Below are 19,531 nucleotides of genomic sequence, written 5' to 3'. Positions count from 1 at the left end.
GAAAAAACCCTGAAATTTCACCACTCTTTTTTGCATCCTAAATCTACGCCGCTTACCGTGTGGTATAAATAACATAATAATTTTATTCAGTGGTTTGTTTCAATTGCAACGATACCAAATTTGTTTAGATTTGTATGTTTTACTACTTTTACACAGTAAAAACACTTTTTTTTCAAAATTATTTGTTTTTGTCTTCATATTTGAAGAGCCGTAACTATTTTATTGTTCCGCCGATGCAGTTGTATGGCGGCTTTTTTTTTTGTGGGACGACTTGTAGTTTTTATTGGTACCATTTTAGAGTAGATGCGACTTTTTGATTACTTTTTATCACATTTTTTTAAAGTCAGGATTCACAGAAAACAGCAATTTTTTCCATTGTTTCTTTATTTTATTTTTTACGGCGTTCACCGTGCGGTTTAAATAATGTAATAGCTTTATAGTCGGGGTTATTACGGATGCGACTATACAAAATCCGTGTAGCTTTTTTACTTTCTTTTGTTTTTTTAATAGTAAAGCATTTTGTAAGGGGAAAAAGTGGGTTTTTAATTTTTTTTCAAATTTTTTTTTATTAACTTTACTCAACTTTTTTTTACTTTTTTACTAGTCCTACTAGGGGACTTTAATATTCGATCATTCGATCACTTTTATAATACACTGCAATGCTTCTGTATTGCAGTGTATTACTGCCTGCCCGTTTAAAACGGACAGGCATCTGCTAGGTCGTGCCTCTGGCATGACCTAGCAGGCATTTACTACAGGCAGACCTGGGGGCCTTTATTAGGCCCCGGCTGACATCGGAGACACAGACACTCGGCGATCTTATCGCCGGGTGTCAGTGGGATGAGAGTCACCAAAACCACTCAGATGCGGCGTTCGCTATTGAGCGCCGCATCTGAGGGGTTAAACGGGTGAGATCGATACTAATATCGATCTCACCTGTTCGAGCAGGGATGCCCCCAGCCCTCAGCTACCTCTGGTAGCTGAGAGCAGGGACATTTAACGGCTCCCTGCTCTGTTTATTTATCCTGATGCAGCGCCGTGAAAAGGCGTATCGGCGATTAAGGAATGTATTTACTATGTGTCTATGTAACACTATGTAACACTGTGTTTGTATCTGATGAAGAGCCCGGTTCGGGCTCGAAACGACTAATCTTGTGCATTGCGATTACTTTTTATGCAATAAAACTCTTTTAGGCTATGTTCACATGCTTAGCATAAAACGTCTGAAAATACGGAGCTGTTTTCAAGGGAAAACAGCTCCTGATTTTCAGAAGTTTTTTAAGCAAACTCGTGTTTTTGGAACTGTTTTTCTATAGAGTCAATGAAAAACAGCTCCAAAAACGGCTCAAGAAGTGACATGCACTTCTTTTTCACCGGCGTTTTTCAAAACAGACGCGTAAGAAAACGCCATTTTTCCCATTGAAATCAATGGGCAGATGTTTGAAGGCGTTCTGTTTCCGATTTTTCGGCCCGACAAACGGCCGAAAATAAGCCTTGTGAACGTACCCTTAAGGTATGTGCACATGGCCTATTTTCAGATGTAATAGAGGCATTTTAGGCCTTGAATTATGCCTAAAAAAACGTCTCCATTACGTCTGCAAACATCTGCCCATTGCTTGCAATGGGTTTTACGATGTTCTGTTCAGACGAGGTGTAATTTTACGCGTCGCTGTCAAAAGACGGCGCGTAAAAAGACGCCCGCATTAAAGAAGTGCAGGACACTTCTTGGGACGTTTTTGGAGCCGTTTTTCATTGACTCCATTGAAAAACAGCTCCAATAATGTCCGTAAAAGACGCTGCTAAAAACGAGAGTACTTTCGCCTGAAAACAGCTCCGTAACTTCAGACGTATTTTGCCACTGCGTGTCAACATACCCTAATACATGAAGACAAAAGAGCCTTCGCATTTTTCCCTGAGGAACAGCGCCACAGAGAGTCTCAGAGTAACTACTCATTTTTATACCTTTTTATTCCTATTGAATGACTGGCTTCCTTCGAGACCTGGGAACGACCAAAGGGTGACAGTTCCGTGGATGGGATACATTGACTATAACATGTGTTAAGTATTTGTGCCTCACTGCACAACTAAAAAAGGTGAGCATAACTGCAAACAACCCCCCCAACATCCTAAGGTCCCCACACATAAAGCACTTCTCTTTTTCCCCCTATCTAACGAAATGAACACATATATATATATATATATATATATATATATATATATATATATATCTCTTATTGGACGAATATTGAGGATCTGGGAGCAGTGATCGGGCTCCTGGGACGTGCACCCACCTATAGTCCTGACTAGTGCTGCTGGATGGTGGACATTCTATATATATATATATATATATATATATATATATATATATATACTAGTTATATGTATTTTATATTGATGCAACATAGTCCCTGGTTCCATTGGTTTCTAACAGCTTTGCACACTCCTATTATATCTGCGATCATAAAATACCTCTTCAAGATCACGTGTACATCCATATGGTTGCAGGTTTTAATTTTTAAGGAAATTCATTCTAAGACGGTGAATAGTTGGACCAGTTTAGTAAGTCACAGTGAATAAAAGAAAGCAACTTTTTCTTAAATTAAAAAAAATAAAGACAATGACACAGTGAATTTGTAATAAATTTATTACGTCATCCAGCACACCAAATAACACCCTATGCAGGGGTAAGAGAAGAAACCCAGACACCCCGCCCTTAATATCACCACCAAAATAAAGACTACCTGATGCCAACACAAACATCGAGGAAGAATTCCCAAACCCCTCTCAAACCTAGATAGTGCATCTTCAGTTCTTTCAAGCCCTGCATCAAGAATGAGCACCTAAATGGGACACCCCAAAACGTTATTATCTGCATGTATTTTGATGAAACGCGTCACACAAATCTTTAAACTAAAACCCAGATGGAGCCCAAAATGTGTGTGTGTTTATAAGTGTAGATGGAGCATATTCTACTGCTGATGGGGTCAACAAGTTTAATGAGTAGTGGTGGGAATGTCTGAGGCTTTATAAAAGCAGTGAGTAAAAGCCTTGCTTACCATGCTCCCTAGCTCACATAGATTTCATGATTCTAACAGCATGAACCATGCAAAGGCCAAGAAACACCAGAGCCCACAACAAAGTCCTCTCACATGATCATCCCTTCAAAGTTAAATACTACCAGTCATTTCTTGCAAACATACCAGGAAAGATCTACATTAGACTTATCAAACTTCTCCTATACACATATTGAGCTAGAATGGGAATATGCTGCATCTACACAGAATAATATACATAGCCCAAAACAGCCTTTCATTCCATACTGAGCCTTTCTCGGAGGCTAAAAGCAGGGCTACCCACATCATATCTGAAGAAGCACTCCAATCATTGTAGCAATGTTAATCTCACCTAATCCCGCATGCATTCTACAATATGATGTCGAGTTTACGGCAATTAGTCCAGCAGGCAAAAACATTAACCTTCTAGTTCACCTCCTCCAATAATGTGTCCCAATTATCTTCTAGAACTAAAGTGTTACTGCAGAGCCAATGCATCCCACTACATTATCATCAGCCGCACTTCATGTCACACTAAACAGGGTCAACGAAATCATTCGCAAGCATAACATTCTAGCAGTGTTGGCTTTAAGATGAGAACATCAGTTGATGTTAGGTTAAATGGTTTCTGCTAATCCACATCCCACCCGAATAAAATAAATAGGAAACACATATAGAGAATAATCCAGCGTCCAACAGAATGATTTCTTCGATTGACAGCAGAAAAAGTGATTAACTTTACATTCATTATATTCTGTAGCATCAGTGGCTATGTATTCTCGTCCTATGTATAAATACGAGGAGTATACATGCACGTTACAGCACACAGCAGAGATGAGAACGTCAGATGTAGCATAGATGTGATGGGCACAACTCATTACATAGGACTGCAGTTATGCAAATGAGTTGTCTAACAAATAAAGCTCTGCTACATCTGTATTATCATCCAATGTTTTATCATTTTCACAGTGGAACCCCATGAACAGTTTCAAAACAATATATTAGCATCTGCTTATGCAGTAAGTCTGTTTATTATAAAGGAATATTATATTATTTATTCATGACTAATATTATCGTTATTTTAAGGAATGTTTTTTACTATTTTTCATTAACTATATATATTAGTTGTATGTATTTTATATTGATGTAATATGTATGTAATCAAATATTGATTCTGACATAGATCAACGCACTTGCTCATTTTAGTAGCATAAAATGCAACAGAATATGGTCAGGATTATCAGGGGCGGACACGGCCCGCAGGGGGCCCCAGTGCAAGAACAGTATGTAGGGCCCATAATCAAAAATAAGCCAATTTCTCCGTTGGATTGTAATCCACTAGTTATTATGAGACATGAAATTCATGGGATCAGTCTCTTACATGTCAATTAACAGACAATAGGGAGCAGTGTTATTTTTAAGGCGGCAGTGGGCCCTCTTACCTACTAGGCCCCAATGAACAGACTGCAAATATGGTATGTCCGCCCCTGAGGGTTAACTAGTCCCAACTTTATTTGCACAAAAATATAAATCATAAACATTGAATACTTTTGTCAAGCTTCATCTAGAAAGACAACTGAGTTAGATACATATTATTCGCCATACAACCATGCATTTTCCCATAGTAGTGTGTAGCGGATGCATTGGCATCTACAGTAATAAAATGAATATAAACTGCACAGGATGGAGTTGTCCATCATGAATGGTGAAGGGGCAGAAATGAAACGTGTATGGCAGCCATGTGAATGAATAGGCATGGTTGAGCACTTTACTCATATGAAACTGTTTGAAAAGTACTTCAATAAGACAAACCCAGGAATGGCTCTTATTAGATTAAAAACCATAGTGCAAGCCAGACTAGAGGGCAAATCAGGGCAATAATAGAAGACGCTATGTCCATAAAAGCATACTACGGTTTGGTGAGAAGTTCTCCATGGACCTCATCTGCTGTTCTTTTGTGGCAATGGTTCCCTGTGAAATGCCTGTACTTATTCTTGGAGAGATACATATGCCGCAGCCGTATATCACTGCTGCTTAAATTTTATCATGGATGGATTTAGCTTAACAATATAAAACCATGGGAGGAATTCATTAAAAATAAAACGTGGCATTTCTGGCATATTGATTGGTTGGGTAGTGGAGAGCTGATATAAGCTTTTACTTATGAATATTTGGAAAGTATAATCTGCTAGAGAAAAGGTCCAGTAGAAAATGAAGGTTACCGTTGTTATTCACCAGGATATCCTTTTGACTCTCTAATGGTTAATTTTTGCAAGAAGCAAGTGTCACCCGCATTTGTTGCCCCTTCATCTCCACTTGCTATAGTGAGGGGTATTGCTTCACCCCTGCTTCAGTCCTTAGCACTGGAATGTGGATTTTGTTTGGTACAGGGGGACAGCATCAATATTCTTATTTTCTGTGAAACCTGTTTCTTTAAAAAAAATATTGTAGGTGTAAAATGCACACGTCTAAAGATTCGGCTCGAAGCATGACATTACTTCCAATGACAATGTGCATACAGCCTGGCGTAAAAACCTGGATAGACAGACCGTGGAGGAACATGTGAGGATCTTCGTTCTTTCAAGAGGTCTTTTTTTTTTGCAAAGAATGGACCATGACGCTTCATTGCAACTGCATCTGTTAAGCCTGTGCACCTCCAAATCCCTGCACCAAAGTCCTATGCGCTAGTACTGCCGTAGTATTCCATAGCAAGTTCAATCATGGACATATTCACACTGGACATTTCAAGTGCTTAAACAGTATGTACTATCTGTCCTTTACCGGATGGCTTTGCACAGTAAGACCTCCATCTATAGAAGTATCACAGTTTCATTTTTAAGAACATGTTAATGCAGTATTGCAATGGTGCACAGTTAGGCGCCACAATGCATGGCTTTTGAGAAAAAAAATTCAAATAAAGATATGGAAATACCGTCAATGAAGTAGATGCATGTGGGCTACGTGAATTAGAAATGTTGATTAAACATAATCATTTTGTTGTGCTCATTATCGATGCATGATGTTCACGTGGATGACATTGTACGGAGGATATTTTTGTGTGGCATGTACAGTGGCCAGTTTGACTAATTGGGCACCACTTGTCCTATGAAATAACACCGAGTGAATATATAAAAACTGTATACCAGTTTCCACTGTGCCCTGTGGCTATGCTAGCAGCAATGTCCTAATATTTTTCTTTGGTCATAAAGTCCCACAACATAATGTAACGCTCATGCTATCCATCCCATGCAGCCATATATGTAGAATAATCTGGAGAAGCAAGAGCCTGTACATAGAGCTTGTACTTTGCTTTTGTGGCCAAACCCACCATGATTTTCAGCACACACTTTAGTCACAACCATATCTACTTCTCCATTGCTCTAGGTCTACTGTCAACACATCGGACAACTGCCCCAGTAGCTGTGCAATGCTCTGTGGGAAACACATACTCTGTATGAAAGCCTTAAAAAGATTAAGATATGAGAGGTGCAGATTAAACCACATCCTTCTCTTATTAGCACCAGATGATATTTACCCCATGGCAGGATCCCGATTCCCCAATCAGACATTAACAGCGGTCCCTCCCCTTCAAGCTTTGGCAAAGCCGGAAAAAGAAGAGAGGGATTTTCTGGTGGAACATTTGAATAGAAGTTACGCATAGGTTATAGTAGGAACAGAATGTGTAACAGTGGGGTACGGTGCCTAAAATAGTATAAAATGTGTGGGAAAGAATTCATACAAATAAGAATGATGGGATTTCTATCATTTTTTTTACAGAGTAGATATAGGGCTATATACATTGTACACAGTGTGTAACGGGGGTCAACAAAAAAATAAGCTTTTTATAGAAAGATAAAAATATGCAAACTTTTTTCTATGTTTTATAATCTTTAATTTAGCACATCATTTCTCTCATTCTTTCAGTAAATTCCATTAGCTTGTGTTCATAAATTATTTCTCAAAATGTTTATGTGGCTGTCAAATGTTTCCTTACTCGAATGGTATAGCATTTAGCAAGTTATTCCTATTTTTTCACTTTTTTTTAAATAATTTTTCCTCAGATTTAACGATTGTTATTGATTGGGTATAATTAGTTGGTATTTCTCATTCATGGTAAAAAAAGAAACTGTATGTATTTCCTACAGTCTTCCATGAGATGGTCATTATTTAAATAGCATCTATGAATTCTCACTTTCTGGGCATCTAGTACATTTGATAAATAATGAAAACTCTTTATGGATTCCTGCATGCTGCAAGATGTAACAGATCTTTATATTAAGATGCTACATTATATGTGGCAAAGAGAAGAGAAGAAAATACTAAACTTCAGAATTGGATTTAGGAAATTCCCCTTATCGCTGTCAAAAATATTAACGAGGGGCCGACTTATTTCTTTTATGTAAAGGCCTCCATTGGGAACTTTCACAAACAAATCTTAATGTGTTATATTGCTAAGTCAACCTGGAAATGAGGTTACACTTGACAGATTAATATTCACACAACATTCGTTGCTGTGGATACCTGTATATTTTAGAAACAGTAAGGGAAGAATAGTAAATGGGACTGAAATTCCATTTGCATTGAACTTTTTAGTGTCCCGTCTCTCCTTGCAGAAGCACGTGGCCTTATTAACCTTGCTCCTTGACATCCCTCTGCCAAACACTGGATAAACAACCCTGTCCGTGAGGCTCCATTGGTGTGTAGGGATTGGGCTGTAGAGATCCAGTCAGAGAAGCAGCAGCCATAGCTCCATTTTGGGGACTGTATATTTATATGCTCTATTGGCAGCTGCTAGTGTAGCACAGTCAGAGGGTCTTGTCTAAGCTCCACAATGGCGATAAGGCACTGCAGGAAATGGGATAACATTACACTGCTTCTTCCCATGAGGGACCTGAAGCGATTATCATGGCAATAAGGCACACCGGATCCAGGTTGGTCACCCTCGGGTAATCCATCCTCAAGTGCACAGGGACACAGTACATGAGAGGACCCAGCCGGTTCCGTGATCCTCCCTCCTCTTCCGCCAATGTTCTAGATAATAACAATACAGAAGGCATTGAAGAGAGTTGACCATGGATGCAGGGACATCTATAAAATATCCACTGCAGGCCCATTTGTTTCAGAGACACTGGGAGACTCTTGGTGACATCTACTAAAGGAATATTTACATTTCAGAGAGTTTACATGGGGTCTATTCTTTCTCCGGCTAAACCACAAAAAGCAATGTGAGGAAATAATTGCTAATTCTGAACACCTGAATAGACAAAAACCCTGGAATAATTCAATATATTTTCAAATTAAATAAAAATCATATATTTAAATGTGACCCCCAAAATTTAAACTAAATGTCCAACCAATGAGATAGTTAACCAAATAAAACCATAATAACTCACCTCAAATGCCAGAATAAGCAGTAACCCCTATAGAACATCACATTAAAGAAACAATGAAATTCAGCAAGAATAACACAATAAGAAATATCCCAGAACAGTCAGACATAAGAGTCACAACTTAAGGACAAATCTTCCACCTTTTTAAATGAATGGCCCATTTTTAATGAATACCCATGTGCAAATAAATATGACATTGGAATGAATTAAGAAACCAGTAAACGTAACCCCAAATATGATCACCCCTTTTAAGATGGAATTCAAATGTAGAGAGGCATGTTCCATTCTAAAGAATGCTGGTGGCATGGTGAGGGGTTTATTGTAAAAACGCTCATAACCTCCAATAAGGATAAAAAATAATCAAATGAAATTCAAAACCCCCCGAATGAGGTAATGCAGTATCCGCATATACCTCTATATACCCCCAGATCTGCAGTATATAAAAAGTCCAGTGAGAGGGTGTTGTGTATATAGATATATATAGATATATATATTTATATATTTATATGAGATATATATATATAGGTCCTTTTTTTTTTATCTTCAAATATATAGCTAATTAAAAAGATGCATAAAAAGCGTCCCACAGTGGCGGTGGCTGGAACCTGCGGCCTCTTCCAGCCCAATCCATGGATTTCTCTCCAGGACTTGAGTCAGATCTTGGTATGGGAGGTGTGCAGCTCAACCCCGTTCCCCTGCAGACTGATCTCACCGTCTGACTGCGATTCTTTTGTTGATTCAGGTAAAAAAAGGTGGCATTAACACACAGTGGCCTGGCCTTGGGACCCTGTGACTGATCCCACCTCCCCTCCATGGCACAGAAAGAGGGAGGGGGGAATCAATTACTGGGCCCCATTGCACCGCACAAGGAGAGGATTATTTATGTGGCATTACATGTGGTGTATTCTTTTAGCGTATTATGCATCTGACTTATCACTTAATGTACGCAGTCTCCCTTCAGTCTGTGTATGGGTCAACACTTGTGTATCAGTGTGTGTCAGAGTGAGTGCATCTGCCTGTGACAGGTTAAGTGTAATTGAGCTAGCACATGTAATAGTTACAGTATGCGTTTGTGTACAGCAATGCGTTCCACTTAAAGGCTCTGAGCAGTGTGGACCATTTCCAGTATGTTCAAGGCATTCAGTTTTCTCTACTTGTCCGGATTTGTGTACATCGGTAGGTGTGTGTTTTAAGTATTCTGAGCAGTGACTGTCCTTGTGTGAATGTAAAGTAATTCCTCCCCCCGCAGCGGTGCGGAGTTGCCCTCCCGGGAGATGGGACCGCAGCTCCTGACCGGGTCAGCTGGTGCTTAGTTGGCGAAGAGCACGCTCAATGTTCATGCGATGACCCACTCGGGTTACCCCCAGCTCTACAAAATCGTCCTTGGTAAGAGCAGGTAGATGGGAGCCCTCTATTTCGTTGTCCTGGAACTTAAGACGGTGTTCTGAAAGGTTCAAACTCTCTAGCCAGTCGCCTACATCATACTTATTCCACATAGAAAGGGGCTTCTGCAGGAATGGGCGAGAAGAGTGCATGGGATGCCCAGAAGATGGGGAAGGAGACCGACTCCGGGCGCTGACACTCCGTACAACAAAGCGCACCTCCTTGGGTTCATGAGGAATTGAGAGACTGGAGGACTTCAGTATGGTGGGGGGTGTAAGCGTATAGGAACGTGCTCCACCCAAGGGTTCCACCCTCTCAGACGAAGGTGGTACAGGGCTGGGCGCTCGGCGAGTCAAGGGGTGTCGGGTCCCGGGGCGCACGGTGTAGGATGTTCCATAGCTGCGCTGGGAAATAGTGTGCAGCTCTCCAAGACTGCTGAACAAGCTGTGATAGGGAGAGAAAACATATAAGGAGAGGGAGTAGAGAGGACAAAGTAGTGGGAGGAAGGAAAGTTCAATAAGGAGAAACAATTAACGGGATTGGGAAATGTAGGGTGAGGGCAGAAAGTAATGCAGAGAGCAAGAAGATAAATTTAGAGAGCAAGAAGACCAATATGAAAAAAAAACAAGTGCACACGAAAGAGGACAGAAAAGAAAAAAAGGGAAAGTTCATATAAAGAAGTGGAGAGTCAGATATGAAAATAGCAGGACATGTACGAAATGAAGTTTTAGGAAAAAAAAGGTACACAGATATTATTAGGGCAGATTCCAATAAATGGGAAGGGGGTCATATAAGTAAAGACATATAATTTAGAAAGAAATGTTACCAATGCAACAAAATAGTAAAAAGATAGAAAACAAGGAGGAAGGCAGAATGAGCAAGAAGGAAAGAGAAAGTAATATGCGTTAGATATAATCTAAACTTTTTAACATCATATCCCTTTAAGCATCTCTATAACCCTATTCTCTGGGGGGGGGGGGATGGATGAAAAAAAACTTGGATGAGACAAGGAATTAATAGAAGAAATCAATAAAGATATGATAAAGTTTATATGAGTCAGTGAGTTTATGATGGGACCACACAAGTCTTATGGCAGTTACTAAACGGAAGTACCACAAGTATGATCAAAGTACGTACATGGGCTTTAGAATTCATTTCTTATTCGCTGGATTGACAAAACGACAATAGTTGTAATAGTTTCAGCCATGCCATTGATATGGAGCATACAGCATATGAGGGACCAGAACAATACACTGCACATGTGGTTTGTTTTTTATAAATATAAAATTCACACTTGGTGTAAATGAATATGACAACATACATCTAAGACCTATGAAAATTGTATTCATACCACATGAAAATAAACATGTAAAACCTGGTCCTAAAATTCATAATAAGTATGATAAATACAGTGCAGAAAACCCTTGCTCCCACAGTAGTCTCCTTTGGAAAACCACTTTTTATATATTTTCACATTACTTTAGGAACAAAATAGCATGATTTTACCTAAAAACGTCCCAAATATGGCCGGCTGGAAAGAAGGTTGGGGATCCTTGTTCTAAAACGCTCCAATGACATTGTCATCAGATTCTGTGTGTAAACAGTAGATATATAGAGGGAGAGGACACTGAGCAAATTTACTGCAGTTTTCATATTGATGCCTTTATGCGCTATAGTAAACCCCGTAGACATATTCTACGCAAATCTAAACCTATCCAAAAGCAAAACATTTTGAATAGTGGACAATATCTCAATACGTGTATTAGTTGGTCACAATGAAATTTACGTAAAAGAAATGTCAACCCCCATTTTATTACTTTTTAAAGGGGGACACAAACTTTACACATGCTCAATTACTACCGTTTAGTAACTGGGGGTCTATGGAAAGGAGAAGTGAAAGAAGGTAATGGCGGCATAATTGGTACTGACGCCTCTCAGGCAGAATTGCGGAATCTGCTACTGTACATCAGGTGAAGAATGGTACATATATAGACCCAGTGGGTAATAAACTGTAGCTAGTATCCATGGCAGGGGGGCTTCCTTATCTATACACAAGTTCACTATTTTACATGACAAATGTGTAAGAAATTATCTGTCGGGGCGGCTTCTCATATGACCTAATAACTTGGCAGTATAAAAGTCCATTCTGGAAAGGTTTTTTTTTTTTCCTTGTGTTCCTAAAATGTTGTGTACATTTATGATCAGAAGCTTAAAGACAAGGAAAATAGACTACCAAATATGACTCCACTGACCTCTGTGAAGAAAAACTGCCCCCCCTGACCCTCGGGCTGGAGATCACAAGACAGGTCAAGGAAGAAGATAGACACACAGACAGAGCCTGCTGTTGACTGGTGGCTGCATGCAAAGACTTACACAATGTGCCAAAATTCCGAACATCTGAGTGTCTGAGACGGATCAACATGCAATATGAGCAAAGGGGAGGAAGAGAGAGATAGCAAGATAGGCAGAGAAGGAAAAGGGGCAAGAAATAGGTGACAAAATAGGGTCAAACCAGGGTTAAAAAGTGGAGAGAAAAAAAAAAATAGCGAGGCAGAAAAAGAGGGATAGGGAGAAGATGGAGTGAGAAATGGGATGAGAGAGAGAAATGTTAACATTGCAGCACCAAGAACATATAAATCATGACAGTCTCCTCCTAGACTGGTCGGAGGAGCTAATAACCAAACTACAATCAGGCAAGATGGATGTGATCAGCCAATAACACGGACACAACATACAGAGAACTCGGAAGATTTACTGATTCTATTCTGAATGTATAATGTGGAACAAGCAGTTATTATACAAGTATGATCACATATACGCCCATCTGTTACCTACAGGAAACTAAAAAGCAATAATACATGTATATATTTATAAAATAGGGAACCATGCAGAATGCTTACAAATCCTCCTCTGCCTCTGCACAATACAATTGTTGTGGTTTCAGTACCTAACCCCCTCAAAGGGGTATTCCCACAGGATATGCCATAAATGTATGATAGATGCGGGAAACAGCTCTGAGACCCGCGCCTATCTTGAGAATGGGAGTCATGGCTTTTTTGTTAACGCCTATCGGAACCAGTTCTCTTTTAATTCACCACCTGGATGCAGCGGGGGATATCTCACCAGGCGGGACGGGGGTTGGGTGAACCCCTTTCTCAAGATGGGTGCAGGTGTCAAAGCTGGGACCTGCATCTTTAATACATTTATGGCATACCCATCGCTTACCTTGCTGTGTGTGGTCTTGTTATTTGCATTTCAGGGTGTATTTATTTATATGTCATTTTCGGTACATAAAAATGTGTATTTCATTTATCTAAATTATTTCTTAAGCCTAGGTCGCAATAAATGCAATTCCGCCATTGTTTTTCACAGCAAAGTTGAATATCCGTCTGAGGTTATGCGCATATACTGTCATAAATTGGGGTTCTTTACTAGTAGTAACTAATGGCAAATTTATATCGTTTTTTTTTATCATTTACTTCTTTTACAATGAGAAAAATTATTGTTAAAAATAAAATTTGAGTTTTGTTGCCATATTCTGAGAGCCATAACTGTTTTTTCCCCATGGATTGAGAGGTATGAGGGCTTATTTTTTTAGTTTAGACTACCAGTTATGTTAATTTTTTTTTTTTACATTGTGCTTGGGGGAAAATAGGAAACGTTTTTTTTTTTTAACATATATTTTTTTATATATTAAAAAAACTTTATTTCTCTATATTTAATTTTTTTTACTAGGGGACTTGAACCAGCGATCGTTGGCTCGCTAACACTATATACTGCAATACTGATGTCGGTAGCAGGGCTTCATAGGAGCACAAAGATGGCAGATCTGGGGCCACTGTAAGATACAGCCAACACGCTTGTTCTATGGAGCAGGCTCAGCCCCTTGTCTATATAGGTGCGAATCCCAGAGCTTGGACCCACATATATCAGACATTTATGGCATATCTTGTGGATAAAGGATCTGCTGTGGTATCTTGGTGCCAGAAACCACAGGACACCTTCAGATGTCTTGCTCGGGCGGCACAAGGGGGACCTACACAATATTAGGCAGGTGGTTTTAATGTCATGGCTGAACAGTGTAAGCGCCCCTAGTGGTGACAGAAAGCAGCCAGAATTTGTACATGAAGCTTTTATCCTAAACAGCATCACACCTGTCCCCAGGTTAAGCGTGGTATAGCAGCTCAGCCACATACAACCCACGGACAGGTGTGGTGCTGTTTCTGGAAAGAGCAGTCATAGTTTTCTAAACCTGGAAAACCCCTTTAACTCTATACCTATGCAGAGGAGTTGGGGCATGGCATTAGAAAGCCAGAACTCTGACCGATAAAAAGGTATATTCAGAAATACCTTTCAGAATGTTGGACTGAAAAATGAAATGGTATTAAAATGCAGACATTAACTAAAGTTGAAAGCAAAAATGTACTTCAAATTCTGACTATCCTCACAATCCCTATTCATTAGGTGTGATCTCTCAGATTGCAGTGATGGATGATGAACTACTGTATGAACACCATCATTCACCTAGGACAACATTAATCGCAACAGATTTTTCAACAGTATGTGAAAATGTGTACGTTTAACCTTTGGAAGCTTTCTTTATATCCTCCTGTATGACCATTTTCTCCTTATATGGCTTTTTGTGTATTAAATTTATAGTCTTAGTGCATTTGTGTTTATTAAATTTATATAACAGTTTCCGTTTCCAAGAACCGACCACCCTAAAATATTTGGTACTCCATTTTTTTTTAGTATAGAGCGTTTTTCCCGTCTTCCCAAACACATACAAAATCTCAACTGCCTTTTGTCACCACTATGGGGCTGATGTTTACGCAACTGTTAAAAATTCCTATTGACCTGCACAGTATACAGACTGGCACCCTGGTGGTGACAAGAGGAATCAGATTTATCAAGCACCTGTATGCTAAAAGAGAGTAACAGCGTGCTGTACTAAACCACCATAACTTTATCGAGTATCAGGGTCAGGAATTGGCTTCTTCTAAAGAAATTGCAACAGTAAGAACACTTTACGTTTAGATCTTAGGCCTCGTGCACACTTCCGACACCGTTTTCACGGCCGTTTGTGACGGATCCGTGTGCCTGTTTTAGCGGCCGTGTGCACTCCGTGTTTCCGTTTCCGAGCGCCGAGCATGGTACTGTCCAGGGTGCTGAAAGAGTTAATGGGCTGCACTGATCGGCGGTAACTCTTTAAGCACCCTGGACAGTACCATGCTCGGCGCTCGGAAAATACAATTTTAATGAAATAAAAAAAATAAGTTCATACTTGCTTTCCTCCTGTCCGGCCTCCAGCGATGATGTTTCATCCATGTCCCCGCTGCAGCCAATCACAGGCTGTAGTGGCGGTCACGCACGTCAGGATGACGCCAGAAGGCCGGCCTCCAGGGATGACGCTTCATCCCACGTGACCGCCTCTGCAGCGAATCAGAGGCTGCAGCGGCCTCTACAGCCAATCACAGGCTGCCGCGTCAGAAAGGAAGGTCGGACTGGAGGAAGAAGAGGGACTCGTCACCGACAATGACCGGGTACGTATGAACTTCTTTTTATTTTATTCAGCAGCCTCTTTTCTCTATCAGTGATTGATAGAGACGAGTGGCTGACGATTAGTGTAATATTTCTGTAATGTACTTCTGCCCGCCCGGCCGTTGCTAGGCAACGGTTCCGTCACACACGGACGGCACACGGATGCCTTCCGTGTGCCTTCAGTTTTTTTGACGGCCCCATTGACTTGCATGGGCCTCACGGTCACGGAATCTCGGACCAAAGTAGGACATGCTCTACTTTGGATCGGAACAGAGCAACTGGACCGTCAAAAAAACGGAAGTATGAATGGTCCCATTGAAATGAATGGGTCAGGGTGCCAGCCATCAGAAAAACGACTAGCACCCTGAAGAAAAACACTGAAGTGGGCATGAGATGAGGCCTAAGTACTCCATCTCAAATAAAGACAAGTCTGAATAAAAAAATCCAAAGCTTATTGTAGTCATTGGGTATCTATTAAATACTAGACTTTAGAATCCTGATACTTAAATCTGGGTTCTGAAGTCTCGACATTTGCATTTCAGTCGAAGGTCAGAAAGTATAACAGATATGTAAAGTGGTAATACAAAATAGAAACATTTCCACAGATTTGTTTCCTGTTCTTATTCCTTATGGATAGTTTCAGTCACCCATTTGTAGCTGTTTGTGTAAGCCAAGAATAAGGGATTAGTATTAGCATGTCCAAGCTGATGATCTGCCAAGATGTATCTGCAAGCACTGGCTCAGATTGACATTGCGCCCTGTGAGTGGTCTAAGGAAATGAAATGATGGATGATGCCCGGTTATTTCTCGTGTCACCGCAATGTGTTTAAAATAAAAGGGTACAAGGGGTTTTGAAGAGATATATTGGTTGAGCTGCAGATACATGCACTATGTCTGACAGGACCACGAGGAAATGTAATAGTGGCAGGTTTTTTAGGTGATATGGCTTTCTACATATCAAACAATGTTCTTTATATATTTACAACACGTTTATTACAATGTATCATTTTTATCGTGTCAGTCAGTTGCTAACACAACTATAAAATATGTTCTACTACTGAAGATAGAAACTAGGTATGTGGTAAATATTCTAATATTCTAAGGCAACACTGCCTTTCTCTTTCTTACCCTACTGATGTCTTATGTGACCAACCGTAAAAGGGACTGATGGAATATTAGATCTTTCTCAATATGGTGTTTTGAAACATAGAAGAAAGAGAAGAAAAAGTCTCTCTTTCTCCAATATGTTATCATATAGACAAAATAAAGAAGGATTCCATGTTTTTCCACCATCGAACTTCATACCATGGATAATCTTCTTGTATGCTGCACTGTTTCTGGTCACGACAAACATTATTACCAAACAACAATATGAACTGTTAGTGCGGGAGCAGGGACAGGTACGTAATAATGCTGCACTGTGTAGCTGGGACTAACGCTGGACTATGTGGGCCTGTATTAGTGAAATGGCTTTATATTAGTGAATCAAAACTTTGCCTGACAGCAGTTTGGTTAATTTCTTACAGAGATCATGTAGGTTTTCTGTTTTGTTGCAGTAGCCATTTTTGTGACAACAGGAAGTGCAGCCATATTGGTTGTCACTTTGAACTAGGTATAAAGTAAGACACTGCAGGTGCACCCCCTCCTCCCTGTCTTCAATTTCTATGTTCTACTCTAGATCAGGGGTGCAAAACCTACGGCCCCAGGACTGCATGCAACTCATAGTGCCAGACTGTGAGGCCGCCAGCCATCAGGACACAGACAAGATAGTTTAGAAAAACATGACTATCGAAAGCCTCATCCTTCTAATGCAGAGTACGGAGTGATATCATTAGACCGCAGCTCCGTCTCTCTTTCCTGTATTGATCATAGAAATCCAGACATGAAAAATACATATGAGCATCTTATGGTGGCTGCTCACAAGTATCTTCCATATCAGAGAGAAAAGGAGCAGCGAAGAGGGCCAGCGCACTGCAGGAAGAAGGCCAGGTAGGTACTAATGGTGCACTGTGTGGCTGTGGCTGGCACTACTGGTATTCTCTCTTTGGTGCTCGGGTATCATGTACCGCCCCTCACAAGGCATAACACAGTGCATCAGTTTTACCCAGAGCAATTCTTTACAATGATTGCTTATCCACCAGAGCTGAGCCTGCTCCGTCTCGGCGTCGAACATGCACTTGGCAGCAGCGCCGTAAATATAAATGTCAGAAACTGGTGATTAACTGTAATTTTGCCAGCATGTTCAATAATAAAATGACAGTTAATCATCAGTCTTTGAGTAGATACTTTTAAAAGTGACAACCAATATGTCTGTCACGTGAAATTTTTCTAGCACACACCATAAAATCCTTCAAACTTATTTATCAAAGACACATAATAATAAAGTTAAAAACAATGTTTCTATTTAAGGTTTTTTTCGAGCTGTAAGTGAGCTACTTAGGGCCTGTTCACATCAGCGTTGGCTTTCCATTCCGGGGCTCCGTCGGAGGTTTCCTACGGGTGAACCCCGCAACGGAAAGTCAAACTGAAACCACAGCTTCCGTTTCCGTCACCATTGATATCAATGGTGACGGAAACATTGCTAATGTTTTCCGTTCGTCACCATTCCGGCAGGTTTCCGTTTTTCTGACGGAATCAATAGAGCAGTCGACTGCGCTATTGATTCCGTCATTAAAACGAATATCAATGTTTCCGTCACCAATATGGCTGCACTTTCTGTTGTGCAAAAAGGGCCATTGCAACTGAATAGAAAAATAGCAATATCTGTAAGGGTATGTGCACACACACTAATTACGTCCGTAATTGACGGACGTATTTCGGCCGTAAGTACCGGACCGAACACACTGCAGGGAGCCGGGCTCCTAGCATCATACTTATGTACGATGCTAGGAGTCCCTGCCTCGCTGCAGGACCACTGTCACGTACTGAAAACATGATTACAGTACGGGACAGTTGTCCTGCAGCGGGTCAGAGACTCCTAGCATCGTACATAAGTATGATGCTAGGAGCCCGGCTCCCTGCACTGAGTTCGGTCCGGAACTTGCGGCCGAAATACGTCCGTATATTACGGACGTAATTAGTGTGTGTGCACATACCCTAAAAGTACCATAAGCAATATTAACAAACTGTGGCTACCCCTCTAAGGCTACATTCACACGAGCGTATCAGAGTCACGTGCGTGAAAAACGCACGTAAATCTGGTCCGTGTGCATTGCGTTATGCATCAGTGTGCTTTGTGAGTGGCATGAGCTTTTCACGCACTCGCAAAACACATCTTTTTTTTTTTTTCAAATCACGCGGTGCATGGTTTTCACACACCCATTGACATCAATGGGCGCGTAGCTGCGTGAAAAACGCACCACTATAGGACATGCAGTGAGTTTCACGCAACGGACACATGCTGCGTGAAAACTCCTTGAAATCAATGGGTCAGTGTGCTGTGCGTGATTTTCAGGCACAGCAAACGGACGACTTTTACGCTCATCTGAATGAGCCCTAACTTCTGATTTATTAATACATTGTCATGCCTCCCAAACCTTCTGATTTTCATGTGGTTATACCGTGAAATGGGTCTCAAAGGGGGCAGGATTTATACAAATGTGCACCGAAATGTCCTGCATTTTTAGATTTTTGGGTGGAAATACTCTTGGAGAGTAAGTTTAGTATTTGTAAAATACATTAATCATAGAGATGTACTTAATCTGCGTTCACCTGGGTGGAAACATGTTTAAGTCGACTCAGTATGTAAAGTAAGGGAGTACTAACTAAAACACTCATATTTGTACAATGAAAAAAGAAATCATATGTTATTCTAATGCCAAGTCTATGTAGGAGCCGGCTGTGTGCTGCTCGCTGTGACTCTGGGAAAGTGTCTTGCACGTCCCACTCACAGGGATATTAGCCATGTCTGATCTGTCAGCTGACAGCCATTCCCACTCTCTAATGTATGACAGTGAATCAAGCACATTTCTGCATTTTCATTATAGAGAAATGAAGCCCTCCCCTACTTCATCTGAGTGAATGAACCTAGAGATATGGTACTAAACTGATCCACACTAGAACTGCCTATTTGATAGATATCTGTAAGTGTGTGTAACCTAAGTTGTCTTCAGAGGAGTCATTTATGTCCTGATTCATATACTCCTCACTGTAAATGTACAGGGT

General features: G+C 40.5%; 1 protein-coding gene across 5 annotated transcripts in view; it reads right to left on the bottom strand.

Moving 5' to 3' along the window:
- Positions 1–2,654: 2,654 nt before the first annotated feature.
- SHANK3 (SH3 and multiple ankyrin repeat domains 3) overlaps positions 2,655–19,531 on the bottom strand; it is a 424,536-nt gene continuing 407,659 nt past the window's right edge. For 4 of the 5 annotated variants that reach the window (XM_075857615.1, XM_075857612.1, XM_075857614.1 and 1 more), the window contains one exon: positions 2,655–10,270. In XM_075857615.1, the coding sequence (XP_075713730.1) occupies positions 9,742–10,270 (529 nt within the window). In that variant the 3' untranslated portion in view covers positions 2,655–9,741. Of the gene's footprint in view, positions 10,271–12,199; positions 12,232–19,531 lie in introns of all 5 variants that reach the window. The other variant, XM_075857616.1, reaches the window with a different exon arrangement.

Source organism: Rhinoderma darwinii, chromosome 3 (assembly GCF_050947455.1).
Source record: "Rhinoderma darwinii isolate aRhiDar2 chromosome 3, aRhiDar2.hap1, whole genome shotgun sequence".
NCBI lineage: Eukaryota > Metazoa > Chordata > Amphibia > Anura > Rhinodermatidae > Rhinoderma > Rhinoderma darwinii.
Note: the sequence above shows the minus strand (reverse complement) of the source record. Positions and strands in the feature narration are given on the sequence as shown.